Raw genomic sequence first — 19,870 nt, forward strand, 5'->3', positions numbered from 1 at the left:
TATTTTCAAAACCATAAAGATCATATTATACTATTTACATAATCAGATTAATATTCATGAGACATGCATATGCCACCACACCCTTCTTGAACAAGTCACACGATTCAGATAATTGTCTGATAGTTTTCAGTAAATGACGTAGGTGTCCAAAGCATTTCAAATATGTTATTGAAAGATTATCACAACTACCAGTATCAGATTACCAGAATTGTGACAAGATCTGTTTTCAAAGCCTGAATGCCAATGAATTTTAGAATGCCAGTGGTGCATGTACACCTGCTTCAACATTACAGCACTTGTAGTGAAAGTTTCCTTAGATTAGATTTTTCTCTATAGCAATATGCTTATAATACTTAAGAGAACTTTGTAAAGTTTGCACTCTTGCTCTGTAATCTGTTTGTTAATTGGTGTGATTAAATTTTCGTATCAGTCAAATGAACAGCTGACACAATGACTCAGAAAACAGATTCATTTCATAAATTCTTTTGGAAAGAGATATCCATCTAAAGTTCTAAACATACAGATCAATCGCATGAATTGCCTCACACAACATATTTTGACACCTTCAATAACAACATAGTTCATTAGGAGGAAAAATTTATAATAAATACAATTATATGCTCTGAAACTATACATAGCCTACAGCGGAGTCCACTTGTGATTTATTTTTTAATTTTTTTTAGTTCTTTCTAATGTAGTGAACTTTTTTTTTTCAGTTAAAAATGATATTAGCAATATAGAAATGTGAGTGAAAAGCTGAATAGAAACCATGAATTTATGACGACTTAATAGGCTATTTGTATGTCCTTTTGCTTCAATAGAGTTCAACACCCACTTTTTCAGCTGCGCTGGTTCTGGGAGTATTTTTTCCAGAATTATTTTCCCATTGGGAAAGTCTTTGTTAAAGCATTATAAGCCATGGACCAAATCAACCAGCAACGAGGTGAATCACAACATTACAAACTTTGATTTGAAGTAAAAAAGTATTAGAAAATTGGACATGAATACAAAGGTACAAAGTGGGAACAGCATAATGGAAATAAAAACAGTGGAGCAATATAAAACTTCTCATTTACAAATGTTGATTATACATATAAAACAATATATTTTAAGATTATTGCCAACTTACATCAGGGATGGCTTTAGGGTGAGTAAAATATTTGGGTGAACTATCTTGGGTCTTGAGACTTTTCAACCCTATTGTATATCAAGTGCATTTGTAGACACAGTTCTGAACATGTGCTACTTGCATACAGTATATTGCAGTATTGTGAAAGTGAACATATGAGAATAATTGCGAGTAAATAACTGAAAGGCCTCCAGTGATCAGCTGAGAGAAACATATATTGGTCATCTGTCTCTTCTATGATTCGTGCACAGTCCCCATGGTATCTGCTGCATGAAAGAGATGGAGAGAACCATTATCAGTTGCAAAAATGATATATGTGGATGTTGAGCCAAAGGAAAAAATATTCAATGGATAATGTTTTTTCCACAATGGATAATTACATTACAACATAAGCTAAAGAATAAGAAACAAGACATGTCAAGTAAAAGACCATAGATGTAAAAGTAGAAATACAACATGTACAGTGGGTACAGAAAGTATTCAGACCCCCTTAAATTTTTCACTCTTTGTTATATTGCAGCCATTTGCTAAAATCATTTAAGGTCATTTTTTTAAACACAGAATTGTTGACATTTTTGCACATTTATTAAAAAAGAAAAACTGAAATATCACATGGTCCTAAGTATTCAGACCCTTTGCTGTGACACTCATATATTTAACTCAGGTGCTGTCCATTTCTTCTGATCATCCTTGAGATGGTTCTACACCTTCATTTGAGTCCAGCTGTGTTTGATTATACTGATTGGACTTGATTAGGAAAGCCACACACCTGTCTATATAAGACCTTACAGCTCACAGTGCATGTCAGAGCAAATGAGAATCATGAGGTCAAAGGAACTGCCTGAAGAGCTCAGAGGCAGAATTGTGGCAAGGCACAGATCTGGCCAAGGTTACAAAAAAAATTCTGCTGCACTTAAGGTTCCTAAGAGCACAGTGGCCTCCATAATCCTTAAATGGAAGACGTTTGGGACGACCAGAACCCTTCCTAGAGCTGGCCGTCCGGCCAAACTGAGCTATCGGGGGAGAAGAGCCTTGGTGAGAGAGGTAAAGAAGAACCCAAAGATCACTGTGGCTGAGCTCCAGAGATGCAGTCGGGAGATGGAAGAAAGTTGTAGTAAGTCAACCATCACTGCAGCCATCCACCAGTCGGGGCTTTATGGCAGAGTGGCCCGACGGAAGCCTCTCCTCAGTGCAAGACACATGAAAGCACACCTGAAGGACTCCAAGATGGTGATAAATAAGATTCTCTGGTCTGATGAGACCAAGATAGAACTTTTTGGCAAGTGGTAGGCCTATGTGTGGAGAAAACCAGGCACTGCTCATCACCTGTCCAATACAGTCTCAACAGTGAAGCATCATGCTGTGGGGGTGTTTTTCAGCTGCAGGGACAGGACGACTGGTTGCAATCAGGGTTATTATAGTTTTGCATTTTTCATTAGTTTTTATTTTTATTTCGTTTTGACTTTTTGTTTTCAAATTCAGTTTAGTTTTAATTAGTTTTTAAAGTGGGTTTGCTAGTTTAGTTTAGTTTTTAATTTTTGAAAATGCTTAGTTTTAGTTTAGTTTTTATTAGTTTTAGTGTTAGTTTTAGTCTTTTTTTTGTAATTTGGGTTATTTGTCAGGGGCAAGATTCAAAAAGGTCAGAAAAAGTATTGTGTAATAATAACTCAACAAAAACATTTTGAAATTCCTTTACCTCTTACAAAATCCACACACCGTACCAAAAATCTACACATCTTCTTTACAGAATTCACACCCTATACTAATACCACAGCTGTACAATTTTCACACCCTATGGCCTACTAAATTTACTCATCTGGATTGAAGCAGCAGACATTCAGAGTAAAAGTAAAAGTAGGCCTACACTTGTTTCAGACTGCTGTAAATATGCTGTTGTTTGTTAGCTCAACTGTGTTGAAATTAAGTTGTCTGTCTGAAATAAACTAAACTATTCAAAAAATTACATAACATCTATATTTGAATCGCAGCTTATGGGTGATTCTTTAACTATGGTACTTTTCTTGTCCCTGGACGAAATAATAAAATCTAAAAAACATTTCTTATTTTTTGTTTTTGCCACACTTACTTCACCCCAAGGGGAACTTATAAAAAATGTATCATGGCTCAGTCATTATTTTTTTTATATAATATGAGGCCTTTTATGCATGGTTTTTACTGTTTTCCCTCTGTCCCTAAGCCAGACTTTGTACCTTCAACCTCGCTTAATTTTAATTAAATATTTAAATAATGTAGATTTCAAGTACAAATGATAAAATAATGTCTAATTCAATTATACATATTATATATTGCAATATTTATTCACATTTTCCTATATTTTTCATAAGTAGAACCCTTGTCCCTTGGGTTCACTGTCATTTCCACCACACTGTACAAAATAGAATCCTGGGATCATTGTTTTAGGTTTGTATACCTGGTAACCATAGCAACAGAAACCCCACAGTGGACCACTTGGCTGGGTGAAAGGGTGACCTCTTTAGGGGGTAATGAATAGAAGAAAAATCAAGGTAAATATGACTAAAACTGAGAGTATGTTTATTAGTCGTCATTTCCAAACGGCTCATATTTCACATGGACGTACAAATAACTGGATACATTTAATTTAATAATGTGTAATTTGTGTATATTTTATGCTAACTCTAAAACTAATATTAGCAGGCTAACATAGCATGATATTTTAGAGAGAAAGGGGGGAAATGTCATTTCCACCACAGTCATTTCCACCACGGTGTTCATTGTGAATAATTTAGGTTATTCTAAATATATACTTGAAACTAGTAGCATCTTTTGAAAATGAAACAATTGCGTGAGTTTGAGGAAGATAAAATTAATTAACTTTTTTAATTAATTTTTTAAAAAGGAAGTCAGAGTTGCGTTAATATATATATACTTTTTTGTTAAAATCATGCAGCGAAGGGCCAAAGGTCGGGGTCAAACCCAGGCCCGGTGCATTGAAGAGTACACCTCTACATATGAGCGCACGCTCCAGCATCTAAGCCATCCCTCATCAACACCAGATATCTAAACTAACCTGCAGCTGACGGCAGAGTGAATGAACCACGGTCACGGATTGAAGAGTTGACATTGTTCTTCATATTTGAAAAATAACTCTTTAAACCTTTGATCGGTTCATACTTTGAGTAAACAACATCCATAAAAGCCGTCATAAAATCTGGATAATCACACGGGCTAGGAGGGCTAAGAAAATTAACATCACTACTACAGCTTTGAATTTCACCATTATCTGACTTGATCTTGTAGGTCTTGTATTTCTCCAGCAAAGGATCCAGGTTCTGTAAATACACATCGATTGCAGCTTTGATTTCATGAACACAGTCTGATGCAGGTTTACCAGCCGGAATTTCCAGTCGAGCCTCATGGATCAGCATCTGGACGTGGAAGGCGGCGCCATTGACCCAGATCTTGAACCCACGGTCGCTCATCTGTCCGTCCTTCAGCAGCGAGTTTCTGAGGATGGTGAGATGGTTGCTCAGCTGCTGTTCCAGTCTCCTTAATTCCCCCCGTAGTCGTTGGTTATTGTTCATGTACATGCGATGGCGTTTCAGATACTCTGAAATTGTGTCTCGGACACCCGAAGCTTTCTCTTCCCCAAACACACGTCGTAACAGGCTGTATGTGTCATCTGTGTCAGCACTTGTCTGAGTGCTGCTCTTGATGGCGATGATCTCTATGATCATGGAAATCACCAAAGCTCCAAGTCCAACAGCATTCGGGACTGAAGTCAGTGCACCAATGGCAGATCCAAGACTGCTGACGTAACCCGGCCCTGCTTTGAGCAGCTCCTGATGAGAGTAAGTCTGCAACACAGCGTTAGAGTCGGGACCAGAATATTTCAGCAGAGACTCATCTATGCCTACATCTGGTAAGAGGAATGGTCGATACTGTAAAATGCCTTCATAAACCTGAAGAGCAAACCTCTCATGGTCCTCTTGTGAGTATGAGCCGCCCATGATTATTCCTCTCGATCTGTGATCGCTCACACAGAGTTCAGATGTCCCCCGACCAGCAGACTGAACACTATAATCAGAATACTGAGATAAAATCCAGCCCCCTCCCTCACATATAACCAGGATGACAACTCCAGCAGCCAATCAGACCTCTGGAAAATGGTTAGGCGTATTTGTTGACTTGTCTCCAGTGTGGTCAAGGTCCAGAAAAACTAATTGTGCCGCATGAATCTACATTTATAGTTTATTCAAATACAACCCTAATGCAATGATTAGAGATTGTTCCTTCATGTGCATTATAAGTGTTTTATAAGCTCCTTAAATAAAGAAAACCTTCACAGAATCCACATCAGAAACAGGACAACGGCAAAAACATGAACAGGATATTGACTTAACCCACGTCAGCATTTATACTGTACAATATTCTGTGATAAACGGGATTCTTTGACTCTTATTTAGGGGAGACCGGGGACAGTTGCAACAGGGGATGGTTGCAACATGTCATTTTTCTCCAATCAGAAACAAGCTAGAGTGATGACACTCATACTGAACATGCACAGTTAGACCCTCCCCCCACCAAGAAGACAGTAGACATATTCAACATCTGCTGCTGCATTTATTGAACAAAACTTGTTTTGGAGGTATGAAAGTAATTTTTTTCATGAGATATATTTTTGTCATACTGTCCTGAAATTTTGTATGAATTAATCAAAACTTACTTAGTTTGAATTATTGTTTTGTTGACTTCTAAGTGACATGGTTATGTGTCAAAGTCAGTGTTTCTAACAGGCGTATGATGTTCTGTCATGGCTGATAGGGTTGGGAACGGTTGCAACAAGTTATAAATTGCATGTTTAATAAAAGTTTGTTGCATTGCAAATTGTTCAATTCTTCCTGTCTGACACTGAAATATGGAGAGATTGAATAGCATCTGTAACACCTGCACACTGAATCTATGTAGGCCTATGTAGGCCTATGTTCTACACATGAACAAACAAAACTCAATAACCGTTATTTGGTAATTATGACTAAATAAATAAATAATAGGCTACAATAATATTATTGACATAAATAATCCTATAATATTATAGCAGGCCTAAAACAGTTAATATTTTCAGAATTCTATGCTCATTGAGACAAAAAACTTAAGTTAACTAGATGTACCGCATGGCGGTACAAAATATGACCGCCGCTCAGGCCTGCACTGGCTTTCCACAAAAATAAATGACGTGGAGCAATTTGGCTGTATTGCGTGTTTATGTATATACCTAAAAAAAGTAGTAGTATGTGCATGTCTGTCTGTGTGTCTGTGTGTGTGTGTGTGTGTGTGTGTCTGTGCGTGTATGTATGCGTGCGTACATGTGTGTGCGCGTGTGTGTTTGTGTGTTTGCATTCGCCAAAATTGATTAGCCGAAATCAAAACGTGGACAGTGAAAGGAAATTACCGTTAGCGCGAGATGAGTCCGGCTTGAAGCGGAAGCGACGGCAGAGGATGTTCGCAAATCAAACAATGATTTGTCTCAAAACAGTGATTAAAAAAAGCTGTGATTGGATGATGACAGGTGTCGGTGATCATTCTCAAGTGTCGTGGTCAGCACTGCTGCTGTTGCTGTTGTATCAGTCAGTGGTTTATCAGCTTGTCAAAAAACGGGACACGGGAGGTCACGCACGGGACAAATTAATTAGGCCCAAAATACGGGACAGTTGACAACCTTAGTGACAGTATCATCCTAAACCAGCAACCCTTCGCTCAACACCACCATCTACAGGCCGATGAGTGTACAGTCACTAAATGTGCACATAAATGAATTTATTTTATACCCCCCCATGGATGAAATTCTACGAAACTTAGCATACCCCCAGAGGATGTCAAGTTAATCATACACATGAAATATGGTGCAGTTCTGAACATCTCAACTGAAGATAGGGGCGATTAAAGCAGAATAATATTGCATTTTCATTTTTTATGGGAGGGGCGCAAATCACAAATGAGTGATTATGGGCTAGGTTGATGTGGGCCCTTAAGAGCAACATACCATAAAAATTTCTTCATCCTTGGTGCCACGGTTCAGGTAGTTATTTAGGAAAAACTGCATTTTTTGGGTTTGGGGGGGCCCAGTGCGGGGGGGGGAGTGGCCCCCGGGGACCAAACAAAATTTTTCCGTAAAAGTCTAGTGGGGCTACATGCCCACCAAATTTCATGTTCCCCGGTGTTTCGGTGTCCCTGGTATCGTTGACGAAAAATTCAGTAGATGACGAAAAAAAAACAAAATAAAAACTTTGACAATCCCTATATGACCGCTTTTCATAATTAATGAAATTTAAGGTATTTTTAACATGTTGCAACCGTCCCTGGGTTGTGTTGCAACTGTCCCCTGGGTCGGGGTCAGTTGCAACATCTGACTTCTTCCATTCAAATAAATACTGTGAACGATATGTCATATATAATCATCTTTAAATGGTATGGGTAAGTACAATAATGAGGAAAAAAAAAAGAACTTAAATGATTTTAGCAAATGGCTGCAATATAACAAAGAGTGAAAAATTTAAGGGGGTCTGAATACTTTACGTACACACTGTATATGTCAGTGTGCATTATGGATGTCATAGGATCAACAGAACAAGCTTATAAACTTGTTTGTCAAGTTAATTTCCCAGAAGAGTCAGAAGACTCATTGTTCCAGTAAAACACACACACACGCACGCACACATATTAATTTCTCTCATATGGTTTATTTAGCACAGAATTGTTTCATGGTATTTTATATAAGTCTTTGTATAAAATGTTCACCTGAGCTGTTTTTAACCACTCGACTTATTTTTATGAATATACACACGAGTTGAAAAGTTTGGGTTCTGTAATATTTGAATGTTTTTTTAAGTGTCTTATGCTCACCAAAGCTGCATTGTTTTAATAAAAATTACAGTAAAAAGGTAATATTGTGAATTATATTTATTTCTTTTTGAATGTTTTGAATTGTCATTTATTCCTGCAAATCTGAATTTTCAGCATCATTCCTCCAGTCTTTAGTGTCACATGATCCTTCAGAAATCATTCGCAAATGTTAATTTGCTGCTCAAGAAACAATTATTGTTATCAATTATCAGTTGGTCTGTCTTATATTTTTGAGGAAAACATTTACTCTATTTGCTACATTCCAAGATTTTTTTTTAGAAATTAAATTTCTTTGTATTAAAACAAAGGACCGGATGTTACATAAGACCATTACCAATGCCTTTCCTGTCACTGACGTCTTAGAAATGTTACAATTCAAGTTTAGAGCTATAGTTAGAAGAGTACATTTGCATTAAGAGCATTCGTTTCCGTAAATTTTTGATGTATGGCAGAAACTGCCATAAATCTTTCATCTTCTTCAGCAAGAACTGATACTAAACAAAAAATACACAACAAACTAATTCCTGAATATTTTTTAAGAACATAATCTTTATATTTTTTGTAATTGCGATGAATTGCAGTTATTTTGAATTCACTATTGATTGAACACAATAGCAATGATTGAACTGTGAACTTGTAAACGCACAACATACAGTATATATGTTGCTGAATTTTCAGCATCATTACTGCAGTCTTAAAATGATCCTTAAAAAATTTGGTGCTCAAGAAATAATTATTATGCTAGTTGAAAATGTGTAACGTTTAAGGGTAGAAGGAAGAGGAGTTCCAAGCGAAGATACAAAATAAGCAAATTATTTATTCAAAAGACAAGATCCAGACTCGTGACAGTGTGACTATTCACAAACATTGACCGACAATGACTGGGTGAAGACAAGGAACTTAAATACACAGTGAAGACAGGTGATGAACATAATGATAATGAGTAAATTAACTGAACACAGGTGACAGAACTGAACTAATGATGACAATAATGAAGATAATTAACTAAACAGGTGAAGACAGTGATGATGATGAAAAACAAAATGATTGTGCTGCTTTTTTTTCAGGATGCTTTGATGAACAGAAATCTTTTGAAACATAAATATTTTACTGTGATTTAACATCTGGTAACACTTTCTCATAATATGTTGCTCATATGACAACATATTCTCTATTAACCACGACTTTTGCTGCTTATTAAAAGTTAATAAGGTCATTTTTGTAGCGTTGAAGTTTAGGTATTGGGTAGGATTAAGGGATGTAGAATATGATCATGCAGAATAAGGCATTAATATGTGCTTTACAAGTACTAATAAACAGCCAATATCCTAGTAATATGTATGCTAATAAGCAACTATAGTTGTAATTTATTTTATGTCTATATAGTTTTAGGAGGATAGGAAGAAATATAGCTTTTAGTTTTAATACATTTAGTTTCAGTTATTTTACAATGAAAAATTAGAAACTACCTGAAATGATAAATACAAATATATTTTTTTTATTATATATATATATATTTTTTTATTTGTTGTTTTAATTTTTTGTTAATTTTATGTCAAGTAACGAAAATGTATTTTATGTTTTTTAGTTTCGGTTAATGATAAGAACTTTAACCGGTTTAATCTGTGGTTTTCACTATAGATTTAACAAAAGTTTCACTTTGCTACAACAATGTAACTTTTCATTCACTGCTAACCGATACTAGTAAGTCAACTAATATTTCAGTCCCTCAATAAATCTATAGTGTCACAGCGACATCAGTCTGTTTTATCTACATGTCAAGCAGCCATAGGGTTACCTTGGCTTCTTTTTATTGTTTATTTGCTTAAGCATTCTTGTCTGCTTACAAAATGGCAGCATTTGTCGTTAAGGAGGGGAACGTTCTTACTGTCAGATTTATTTTGAAAGCAGCAATGATTTCTGAATGGAAACATGGATCTCGCTAAGCCAGGTCTCATCAAACATAGCAGCCAGAGGTGTGGTCAACTCCATATGCAACAATGCTAACGCTTTTTTCTAGTCTGTCTGATACTTGCACTCTAGATAAACATGGCATGAATAACCTTAATAGATATGATTGACATATTAGTAAACAATTTATGTATGCACACAGATATCTAGATAACCTGTTTGGGTCGATGAGATTTTTTAGGGGCCCATTAAAGGTAAGGGATGGCCGGGGCTAGAATGCTGTTTTTTTTTTAATAACTGCCAGCTCAGGGAAGTTGTCACAATTTTAATTGGGGCATGTTGTCACATGTTTTAAGATGTTATAGAATGGATGCAAATTTATTAACAACAAACTTGGTTGGCCCAAACAAATGGAAGATCTTTCAGTGTGTTACCTTTGAATGTTATATGATCATGTTATGTTTAGTTGTTTTACTCTTTTAAAGGGGTCATATAATGCCTTTTTTTTTTTACATTTTAATCAAATTAATATGATTCTTTAGGGTCTAAATGAAAAGTTTGTAATATACTTTAATTAAAAATTCTCATTAGTATTGTAAGAAAACACTAATTTTACCTGGTCAAAAACAGCTCTGTTTTCAGCACGCCATTTAAGTGCATGTGTCTTTAAATGATAATGAGCTTTGCTCACCCCGCCCCTCTGTTCTGTGGGGCGTTTTGACCTGACGCAACACACGTGGAGTGTTGCCTTGACAACAGTTGAGGGAATATTTTGGAGAAAGAATGGCAGCGGGAGTCTCTGAGGACACATCTGTGCAACCAATCGTATCAATTTGAACCGGAGTCGGACCCGGAACAAGATGACGGCACCGAAGAAGTTTGACAATTAAAGTAAGCTTAGTGTAGTGTTACCACGTTAACTTTAACACCTGCGTACACAGTTTGTAATAACACAATAACCATAACGCGTTGTTCATTATAAACGTGGGATTATGAATTATATTGAGAACGTCGTACATAGAAAACATGCCGTAATGTACCCTGAGTGTAAACCTTAGCCGCATTCATCGTGAAGCGTGCTAGCGATTTGCAAAGATTAATATAAAGATTAATATAAAGGTTAATAAAACGTTACACTCACTTCTTCTTCTGGAGGTGCAGCAGGAACACGAATAGTTGGTACGGATCCTTTTTTCAGGAGCAGCTTCTTAGCAAAACCAGCTTTATACTGACCCTCGTTTGTAAAGCAGTCTGGTGTCTGAAATGATTCGCGCAAACTTGAAAGCATTGACGTTGATCGTGGGGAATATTCCCTTCGAAAACAAAACTCAGCCACTGTGTCTTCAGTGGTTCGGATTTAGGAACATCAAAATGACTGCTGTGTTCCTTATTACACCCAAGAACAGAACACCACAATCGCTTAGATGCCATTCTGCTCCAGCGTATCAACAATGTCCGCGCGGTAGAGATGCGCGGATGGGCTATTATTTCATCCGCAACCGCATCACAAAACTCATCATCCGTCCGCCATCCATCCGCACCAACGTTTTTGACCAATTTTCAAAACCGCACCCGCCCGCCATCCACTGATTGGTGTATACATATATTTTTCATTTGATTGGTTCAACCGCCCGCCACCCGCCCGAATTTAATTAAAATATTATTTTTCGTCACGTCATCCGCCCGATCCGCGGTTTATCCGCGGAGTCCGCGGCTGTAACCGCCAACCGCGCATCTCTACCGCGCGGACTATGATGACAGCTCGCTCAGGGCGGGTCTGTGTTGAAACGCTGCTGTCAATTAACAATCGTGGGAGGGGGCGGCCGACCGTGTGGCGTCACACGGTCGAACGGCTTGATTTGAGACGGGGAAAACATATAAGGAGATTAAAAAAGAACCACTGGATGGATTTTTATCATTTTATGATGGTTGTGTACAGGCACTGCCAACACACATTTCAGTACAATCAACTTGTAAAAGTGCATGTACCATTATATGACCCCTTTAATTAAGCTGAACCCTACAATAAGCTGCAGGTTCCAATGTGACAATGTGCCCCACTATTGGTCAACATTTGGGGAGAGTTCCACTCGTCACACCAACACCACGTACCAGAGATTCTTCTTGACAGAGACTCAAAGACACTAGTAGATCTTTGCAGGAGAAGGGAACAGCATACACCATCTGGCTACGCTTCAAGACAAGGATGCGACGCACTCAATTATCCCATGCCGTAATGTGCATTGGCCCGTTTTAGATAGGCTCTTGCAAGCGATCCCCATTCGTCAGAATCACTTCTGACTTGCGTAGCAGTGAGCTGACGAACGGGAACCGGTATGTTGTTGCATACCATATCTAATATTTTTGGCAGGAGAATGTATGATGTGAAGAGAGGTAAGGATACTGATGGAACAGTTAAAGCATTTGCACTCAGTGTACCTGATAAAAAATGTTTACTCTCTGTCTGTCTGTTTCTGATTGACGTCTCATCTATCCCAGAATCCTTTGCTGTTCATGGGTCACTGCAAAAGTGAACTTTTTCTGTTCTTTTGATAAGAGATTAATTTAAGGTTGAGGTGTATACTAAGTAGACTTTGGTAGAAAATTATAGTGTTATATTTCCTTCCAGCAAGAGCACTTTTGAGATTATAATTATAAATATTTACTATTATATTATATAATGAGATTTTCTCTAAATCCCTAAATTGGGGTAATTATGTATAGCTGTTTTATTGCATTCTAGGATATCACCATCTGAGACTTGGTGCATGACAACGATGTACTAAAAATGGAAAAGTTTTTCCTTTGCGCTTTTCACGTACAGGCGACAACATTGTCAAAACGATCCCCGTTCACACGGATCTGCGGAAACTATTAAAAACCCTGTATTATGCATGCAAGGCCAGTAGTTGGCGATGTTACTTTGTAAAGAAACTACGCGCCTATAGACTGAACGGAATGACGTTATCGTTTACACGAATTCACGTTTTTGTAGTTTGCACAGAGACAATAACAGTATCGTTTTCAAAAACTTGCACTTTGAAACCTGTTCCCCCAAAACGCATGAAAACGGTGTCGTGTAAACACCCCCTCAGAAAAGAAACAACCTACCTGGTGTGAAATGACAACAAATCTGCAATTAACACAGAATTACCTTCCACTCCTTGAAATTTTATAATTAATGCCAGTCCAAACCAGAAACAGCATTCTTTGATAGTATGATCTGTTCTGAGATAACAGCTCACACCCACCAATTATTCCAAATGTTCCTCATTAATCATTCATCGGCTGTCTTATCATTCCTCATGTCACTGGGTGTTTCTGTGATGGTTTTACGATCCTGCAGAAATATGTGTTTTAAGTCTTCATTCTCGTGATCAGGATCAGAATCACCTTTTAAGATCTGCTCCACTTCTGTGTCCCTGACAATGAGTGATTCTTCTTCCTCTTCAACATCACTTATATCATTGGTCAGATCCAGCTGATGAGTAATACAATGCTTTAGGCCTATTGCAGTGTCTGCAAAATAACAAAGAAAGGATTACACTTTATTTCGATAGTCCACTTTAGACATTCTACTAACTTGAAGTAACTCTGCTGCAACTACATGTCAACTAACTCTTATTAGAGTATAGACTGTTGCATTAGGTTTAGGTGTTAGGGATTGGATTAGTAGAATAAGTTTTGCAGTAGAATATAGGTGCAAAGTTACTACTTATAGTCAGTAGAATGTCTTTTGGGAAGCATCAAAATAAAGTTTTAGCAGATATTAAGCAGACAGTCTACTAATACTCTAATGAGAGTTAGTTGACATGTAGTTGCAAAGTTACTTATAGTTAAAAGAGTGTCTAAAGTGGACCATCGCGTGTTACCACAAACAAAAACAAGCTTTTTTTTATCTCTCAGCAGCAATAAGTTATGAGAGGAGTTTCTAAACTGTGACTACAGACATGGCTAAAAATGAATTGAGAAAATGTATAGAGCTCGGGCGTAGATGTTATGGAATGGTGCATTGTGGGTAACGGCGGCCATTTTAGAGGCACCGCAAAAGCCGGTTTATAATAAGATATTAGCGTAGCCGGCCAGTCTCCAGAAAGAGTTATGGACCGTGACAAAAAAAAGTTGGCTATACCATATACGGACAAACTTCATAATGAAGCCAAACAACGATACTTAAAAAAAAATTAAAAATAACAATACAACAATACTGAACCATTTTTCCAAAAAAATGACCTCAATTAATGACCAAATGACCGACGTTACCTACTGCCTACTATACGCTACTATACAGCAAATCTACTTCCGTACCGTGATTCCCACAATGCATTGCGACGTGACGTAACGATCCCGAACTCTATAGGCCACAAATATTTGTAATCAACCAAGACACTGTATTTTACATTTCTTATTTAAACATAAAATTTGTTTTATTATTTTGGTAACACTTTACAATAAGGTTCATTAGTTAACATTATTTAACTACCTTAGTTAATATGAACTAAGAATGAACAATACTTCTTCAGCATTTATTAATCTTAGTTCATATTAATTTCAACATTTACTAATACATTATTAAAATCAAAGGTTGTATTTGTTAACATTAGCTAATGCACTGTGAACTAACACGAACAAACAATGAACAGCTGTATTTTTATTAACTAATGTTAATAAAGATTAATAAATACTGTAACAGATGTATTGCTCATTGTTAGTTCATGTTAGTTAATACATAATGTTAACTAATGAAACTTGTTACCATTATTTTTCTTAAAAATATTTTTATTTGCACAAAGCTCGCCTAAAATGGTACCTGTCACAAAACATCCTCATATTTGGCATATTTGGGAGAAAACTGTTGGCATCCTGTAGTGAAAACAACTCTTTGACCTATATGTTTATCTGTTTTTTAAATCTAGAACACGATGAACATTTATATCAATATTGGCTATCAAAAACAAATGTTACTGAGACAATTAAGTGTTTAAACAATTTTACATTATTTCACAAAATTACAAGCAAAGTTCGGGTTTGGTAGAAGTCTCTTCTGCTCACCAAGGCTACATATATTGTATTAAAAAAAAAAAAAATGTAAATAATGTTTTCTATTTGAATATATTTTAAAATGTAATTTATTCCTGTGATGGAAAAGCTGAATTTTCAGCATCATTACTCCAGTCTTCAGTGTCACATGATCCTTCAGAAATCACTCTAATACGCTGATTTGGTGATCAAGAAACATTTTCTTATTATCAATGTTGAAAACAGTTGCTTAATATTTTTCTGGAAACTTATTTCTAGAAATCTTTTGTATGTTGTAAATGTCTTCATTTTGACTTTTGATCAACTAAATGTGTCCTTAAATAAAAGTATTCAAAAAAATCTTACAACCCCCAAACTTCTCAAGAGTAATGTACATTACATGCGGCATCTATAATAGTACTTAATACTTGATATTAAGATGTTGATGAAAGAACTATCTATCCAGTCCACCATTATCATTACCTGGGTCTTGGAAATGACTGACAGGTACAAGCCCCTCCCTCTCGTCGGACTGTCCAATCCTGGCTTGATTCTCAGATACAGGTGATGTCTCACAATCAATATTGATCCCTTCAGCCAAATCATTGGTGCCGTCCACAATTTTAGCCTCTGCGTCAGTCTGTTCATTCTTCACTGTAACGTGTGTTTCAGTGCTAGGACCCCGTTCAGCGGACGAGGCGTCTGGGCTGTTTTTGGAGGAAGCTTGACAGTCAACAGATTCATATGTCTTCTCTTTCGTGTCATCTGAATCTCTTTGAATGCTCAGGTTGGAAAGATTTGACTCAACCTGAATAGTTGGTAAGTTTATTTGGTGTGAGGAGGCCATCTGTGCCTCATTTTTATCTTGAGTGCTTAAAATACTTTCAGGAATAGATGTGTCATTGTATTGAGGAGGCTCTGTTGCACGGGATTCTGGGAAGAGTGGTGAATGCTGGGAGAAAAGTGTATCAGCACTGGATTCTTCTGTGTGGATTAAAGGTGTGTTCATCTCTTCCTTCTCATTTCCATGGTCACTCTTCACCTGTTCAGCAGCTTCTTCTGTAGCCTCATCCCTCTTTATAATCTCTGTATATGATTCTTCCTCCCTGAGCACAGGCACATTCACTGTTCTGTCCACATCCACACGTGACACTCGTTCATTGTCATGGATCTGTCGCTTTTCCATCATCCCACCTTGTCCTTTTTCCCTTTCATGTTCTTCCATGATGTTCTCATATTCTTCTGTCATTTTCCAGTTCAGCTCTTTGTGTATTTCCAGACTTTTTCTGTCTTCATGGCTTTCCCCAATTTTACAATCTTGCTCTTTTTCTCTCATATATTCTAACATCATATTTGTATTTTGTATTTTTTCACTCTCAAGCTCTTCCATAATTTCCCAATCCTGTTCTTCCAACCTTCTACCTTCTTGTTCTTCATCATCACGTGATTGTATAATTTTCAAATCTTGTACTTTTTCACTCTCATATTCTTCCTCACATTTTTCTACACTTTTGTCTACAATTTCTTGTCCACAGTCCTCCATAATTTTCACATATTGAATTTTTTCAGTTTCAAATACATGTTCTTCTATGATGTCTCCATCTTGTATTTTATTTTGTTCTTTGTCTTCTATCATTTTCCAATCCTGCTTTTTTTCACTCTCGTGTTCTTCTGGACTTTTCCCGTCTTCATGTTTTACTGCAATTTTCCCATCTTGCGCATCTTCTTGGCCATATTTTCCCATCATTTTCACATATTGTATATTTTCAGTCTCAAGTACTTCCATGCTTGTCCCATATTGTTCTTTTTCACTGTTAAACGCATCAACAATTTTCCTATCTTGTTTTTCTTCACTTCCATGTTTTTCCACAATTTTTCCATCAATTTCCCCACCTTGTTCCTTTTCACTATCATGTTCATCCTCACGTTTTTCTACAATTTTCCCATCTTGCTCATTTTCTTGCCCACATTCTTCCATCCTTTTCACATATTGTGTTTGAGCAGTCTCAAATACTTCCATGCTTTTCCTGTCTTGTTCTATTTTCCTGTCAAATGCCTCCACATTTATCCCATCTTGCTCTTTTCCTCTCGTATGTTCTAACAGTATTTTTGCATTTTGTATTTTTTTACGGTCTAATTCATCAATCATTTTCCAATCTTGTTCTTTTTCAATTTCATGTTCTTCCATGATACTCCCATCTTGTATTTTGTAAACCTCAGGTTCTTCTATAATTTCCCCACCTTGTTCCGTTTCACTGTCACGTTCTTCCTCGCATTTCCTCACATCAAATTTTTTTCCATATTGCTTATTTTCTTGCCCACATTCTTCCATCATTTTCCCATATTTTTCAGCCTCAAAAGCTTCCATGGTTTTCCCATCTTGTTCATTTTCATTGTCAAATACATTTACAATTTTTACATCTTGCTCATGTTCTTCCATAATTTTTTCATTCCCGCATTCTTTCAAACTCTTCCCATCTTCCTCATGTTTTTCTGTAATTTCCCTATCTTGCTCTTTTTCTAATACACATTCTAACATAATTGCATGTTGTAGTTTTTCACTCTCTTCTTCCTCCATAATTTCCCCATCTTGTTCTTTTCCACACTCACTTTCTTCCACCATTTCCCCATCTTGTTCTTTTCCACTCTCATGTTCTTCCAACATTTTCTCATCTTGTTCTTTTCCACAGTCACGTTCTTCCAACATTTTCCCATCTTGGTCTTTTCCACTCTCACGTTCTTCCAACATTTTCCCATCTTGTTCTTTTCCACTCCCACAACCTTCCAACATTTTCCCATCTTGTTCTTTTCCACACTCACATTCTTCCAACATTTTCCCTTCTTGGTCTGTTCCACTATCACATTCTTCCAACTTTTTCCCATCGTGTTCTTTACCATACTCACGTTCTTCCAACATTTTCCCATCTTCTTCTTTTCCACTCACACGTTCTTCTAACATTTTCCCATCTTCTTCTTTTCCACTCACACGTTCTTCTAACATTTTCCCATCTTCTTCTTTTCCACTCTCACGTTCTTCCATTTTCCCATCTTCTTCTGTTTCACTCCCACGTTCTTCCAACATTTTCCCATCTTGTTCTTTTCCACTCACCCGTTCTTCCAACATTTTCCCATCTTGTTCTTTTCCACTCACCCGTTCTTCCAACATTTTCCCATCTTGGTCTTTTCCACTCTCCCGTTCTTCCAACATTTTCCCATTAGATTCTTTTTCACTTTCACGTTTTCCCATAATCATCCCATCATGTTCCTCCTCCTCTTTTTGACCTCCCTTCCCTTTTTCCTGACCCCTTCTCTCTCCAGCCTTCCCTGGCACATCTTTCCCCTCATCTTTAATCTCCCTTTCCTCATTCTTTTCCTCCACATCTTCCTCCTCAACCGTAGGTATAACAGATGCCCGAGCAGTAAAATCTCTCTCTGGTTCCAGGTCTTTCAGCATTCGTGGGGCAACAGGCAGCGCAGGAAGCGGTCTGGCGGGGGGCTCAGGTACCAAGAGACTTGATGGAGGAAGAGATGACATAGGGGTGTCTAAGGGGTCAACAAGTGTCTCAGGCTGGTTCACAACCAGTTCTGGTGAATTCTCAAAACCAGAGGGAGGTGGAGGAAACTCATCCACCATCTCTGATTCCCCAGTTTTGAGCTGCTCAGCAGTTGCTGGAGGTGGATAAAAGACCAGGCTATCTAGTACATTACCAATAGAAGTTTCTGTTTCAGATTCATTTGCATCAGTCGAAGGTTGTTGAGTTTGGAGGAGTGGCGCGGGGCCAGCCTCAGTTACGGCATGTGACTCCACTGTCTTACTTGAAGACAGGTGGATCTGGCTTTTGATAGATACCGTTGCACAATTTTGCAATGAGGAAGCTGCAGAGTTAGTTAAAAGAGTTTGGCTCTGGGATGTGGGACTTGACTGAAAGTAAGGAGATACCGATGATGATCTGTACGGGGATACAGGTGGAGAAGAAGGCGATTCATTGAAACTGAAGATACTGTCCGTCTGACTGCGATGCAGTTGTCTATTGAGACCCCTGACTGCAAAAAATGAGAAAGAGATTTCAAAACAAATGGCAGTAAAATAGGAAAATCACAGTTACAAACAAAACTAGATTACTGTCATTATTATCAACAAATCAGTCAACACGTGGCAGTCGTGACGCACATTCAGTTACCAAACACCCTTTTTTTTCGTGCTGAATATCTCTATACATTACAGCCACATCTGATTTAAAACATTGAACTCAAATGTGTCAAGTGATCACTATGAATTCACTATATATTTACCTAACTGGAAAACACTTTACATTAAGTTTTAGTTTGTTAGTTAATACATTAATGATGAACTAAAATTTAAAATGATTTTTTTTTATTGTTTTGTTTTGAAACATTTCTTTGATCAAAATACAGTAAACACTGTAATAAATGTTCTATTTTAATATATTTTAAAATGCAAATTATTCCTGTGATGTCAAAACTGAATTTTCAGCATCATTAATCCAGTCTTCAGTGTCACATGATCCTTCAGAAAGCATACTAATATGCTGATTTGATGATCAAGAAACATTTCTTACTATTATCACTGTTGAAAACAGTTGTGCGGCTTTTTGTGAAAACCCTGATACAATATTTTAGGATTCTTTATTGTACAGAAAGTTTAAAAGAACACCATTTATTTGGAATATTAATCTTTTGTAATAATGTAAAAATCTTTACTGTCACTTTTGACCAATTTAATGCATCATTGATGAATAAAAGTATTAATTTCCTAAAACATAGACTGCAAACTTTTAATCAGTAGTGTAGAAATACTGTATGTACACTGTAAAAAAAATTTAAGTGCAATCAACTTTCAGTCATTTCAACTTAAATTACATTAAACTGACTTTTTTATTAGTTAAAGCAATGTAAAAACATATGTTG

At 37.0% G+C, this 19,870-nt stretch overlaps 1 protein-coding gene across 3 annotated transcripts in view; it reads right to left on the minus strand.

The window, feature by feature from the left end:
* Positions 1 to 713: 713 nt before the first annotated feature.
* Positions 714 to 19,870, minus strand: part of LOC311277483 (uncharacterized protein) — a 30,190-nt gene continuing 11,033 nt past the window's right edge. For 2 of the 3 annotated variants that reach the window (XM_084387799.1, XM_084387798.1), the window contains exons 11-12: positions 15,425 to 18,985; positions 13,080 to 13,441 (exon numbers count right to left, since the gene is read on the minus strand). In XM_084387799.1, the coding sequence (XP_084243925.1) occupies positions 13,200 to 13,441; positions 15,425 to 18,985 (3,803 nt within the window). In that variant the 3' untranslated portion in view covers positions 13,080 to 13,199. Of the gene's footprint in view, positions 1,396 to 13,079; positions 13,442 to 15,424; positions 18,986 to 19,870 lie in introns of those variants that run through there. The other variant, XM_084387800.1, reaches the window with a different exon arrangement.

The sequence above is a fragment of the Rutilus rutilus genome (genome assembly GCF_951802725.1).
Source record: "Rutilus rutilus genome assembly, chromosome: 18".
Lineage (NCBI taxonomy): Eukaryota > Metazoa > Chordata > Actinopteri > Cypriniformes > Leuciscidae > Rutilus > Rutilus rutilus.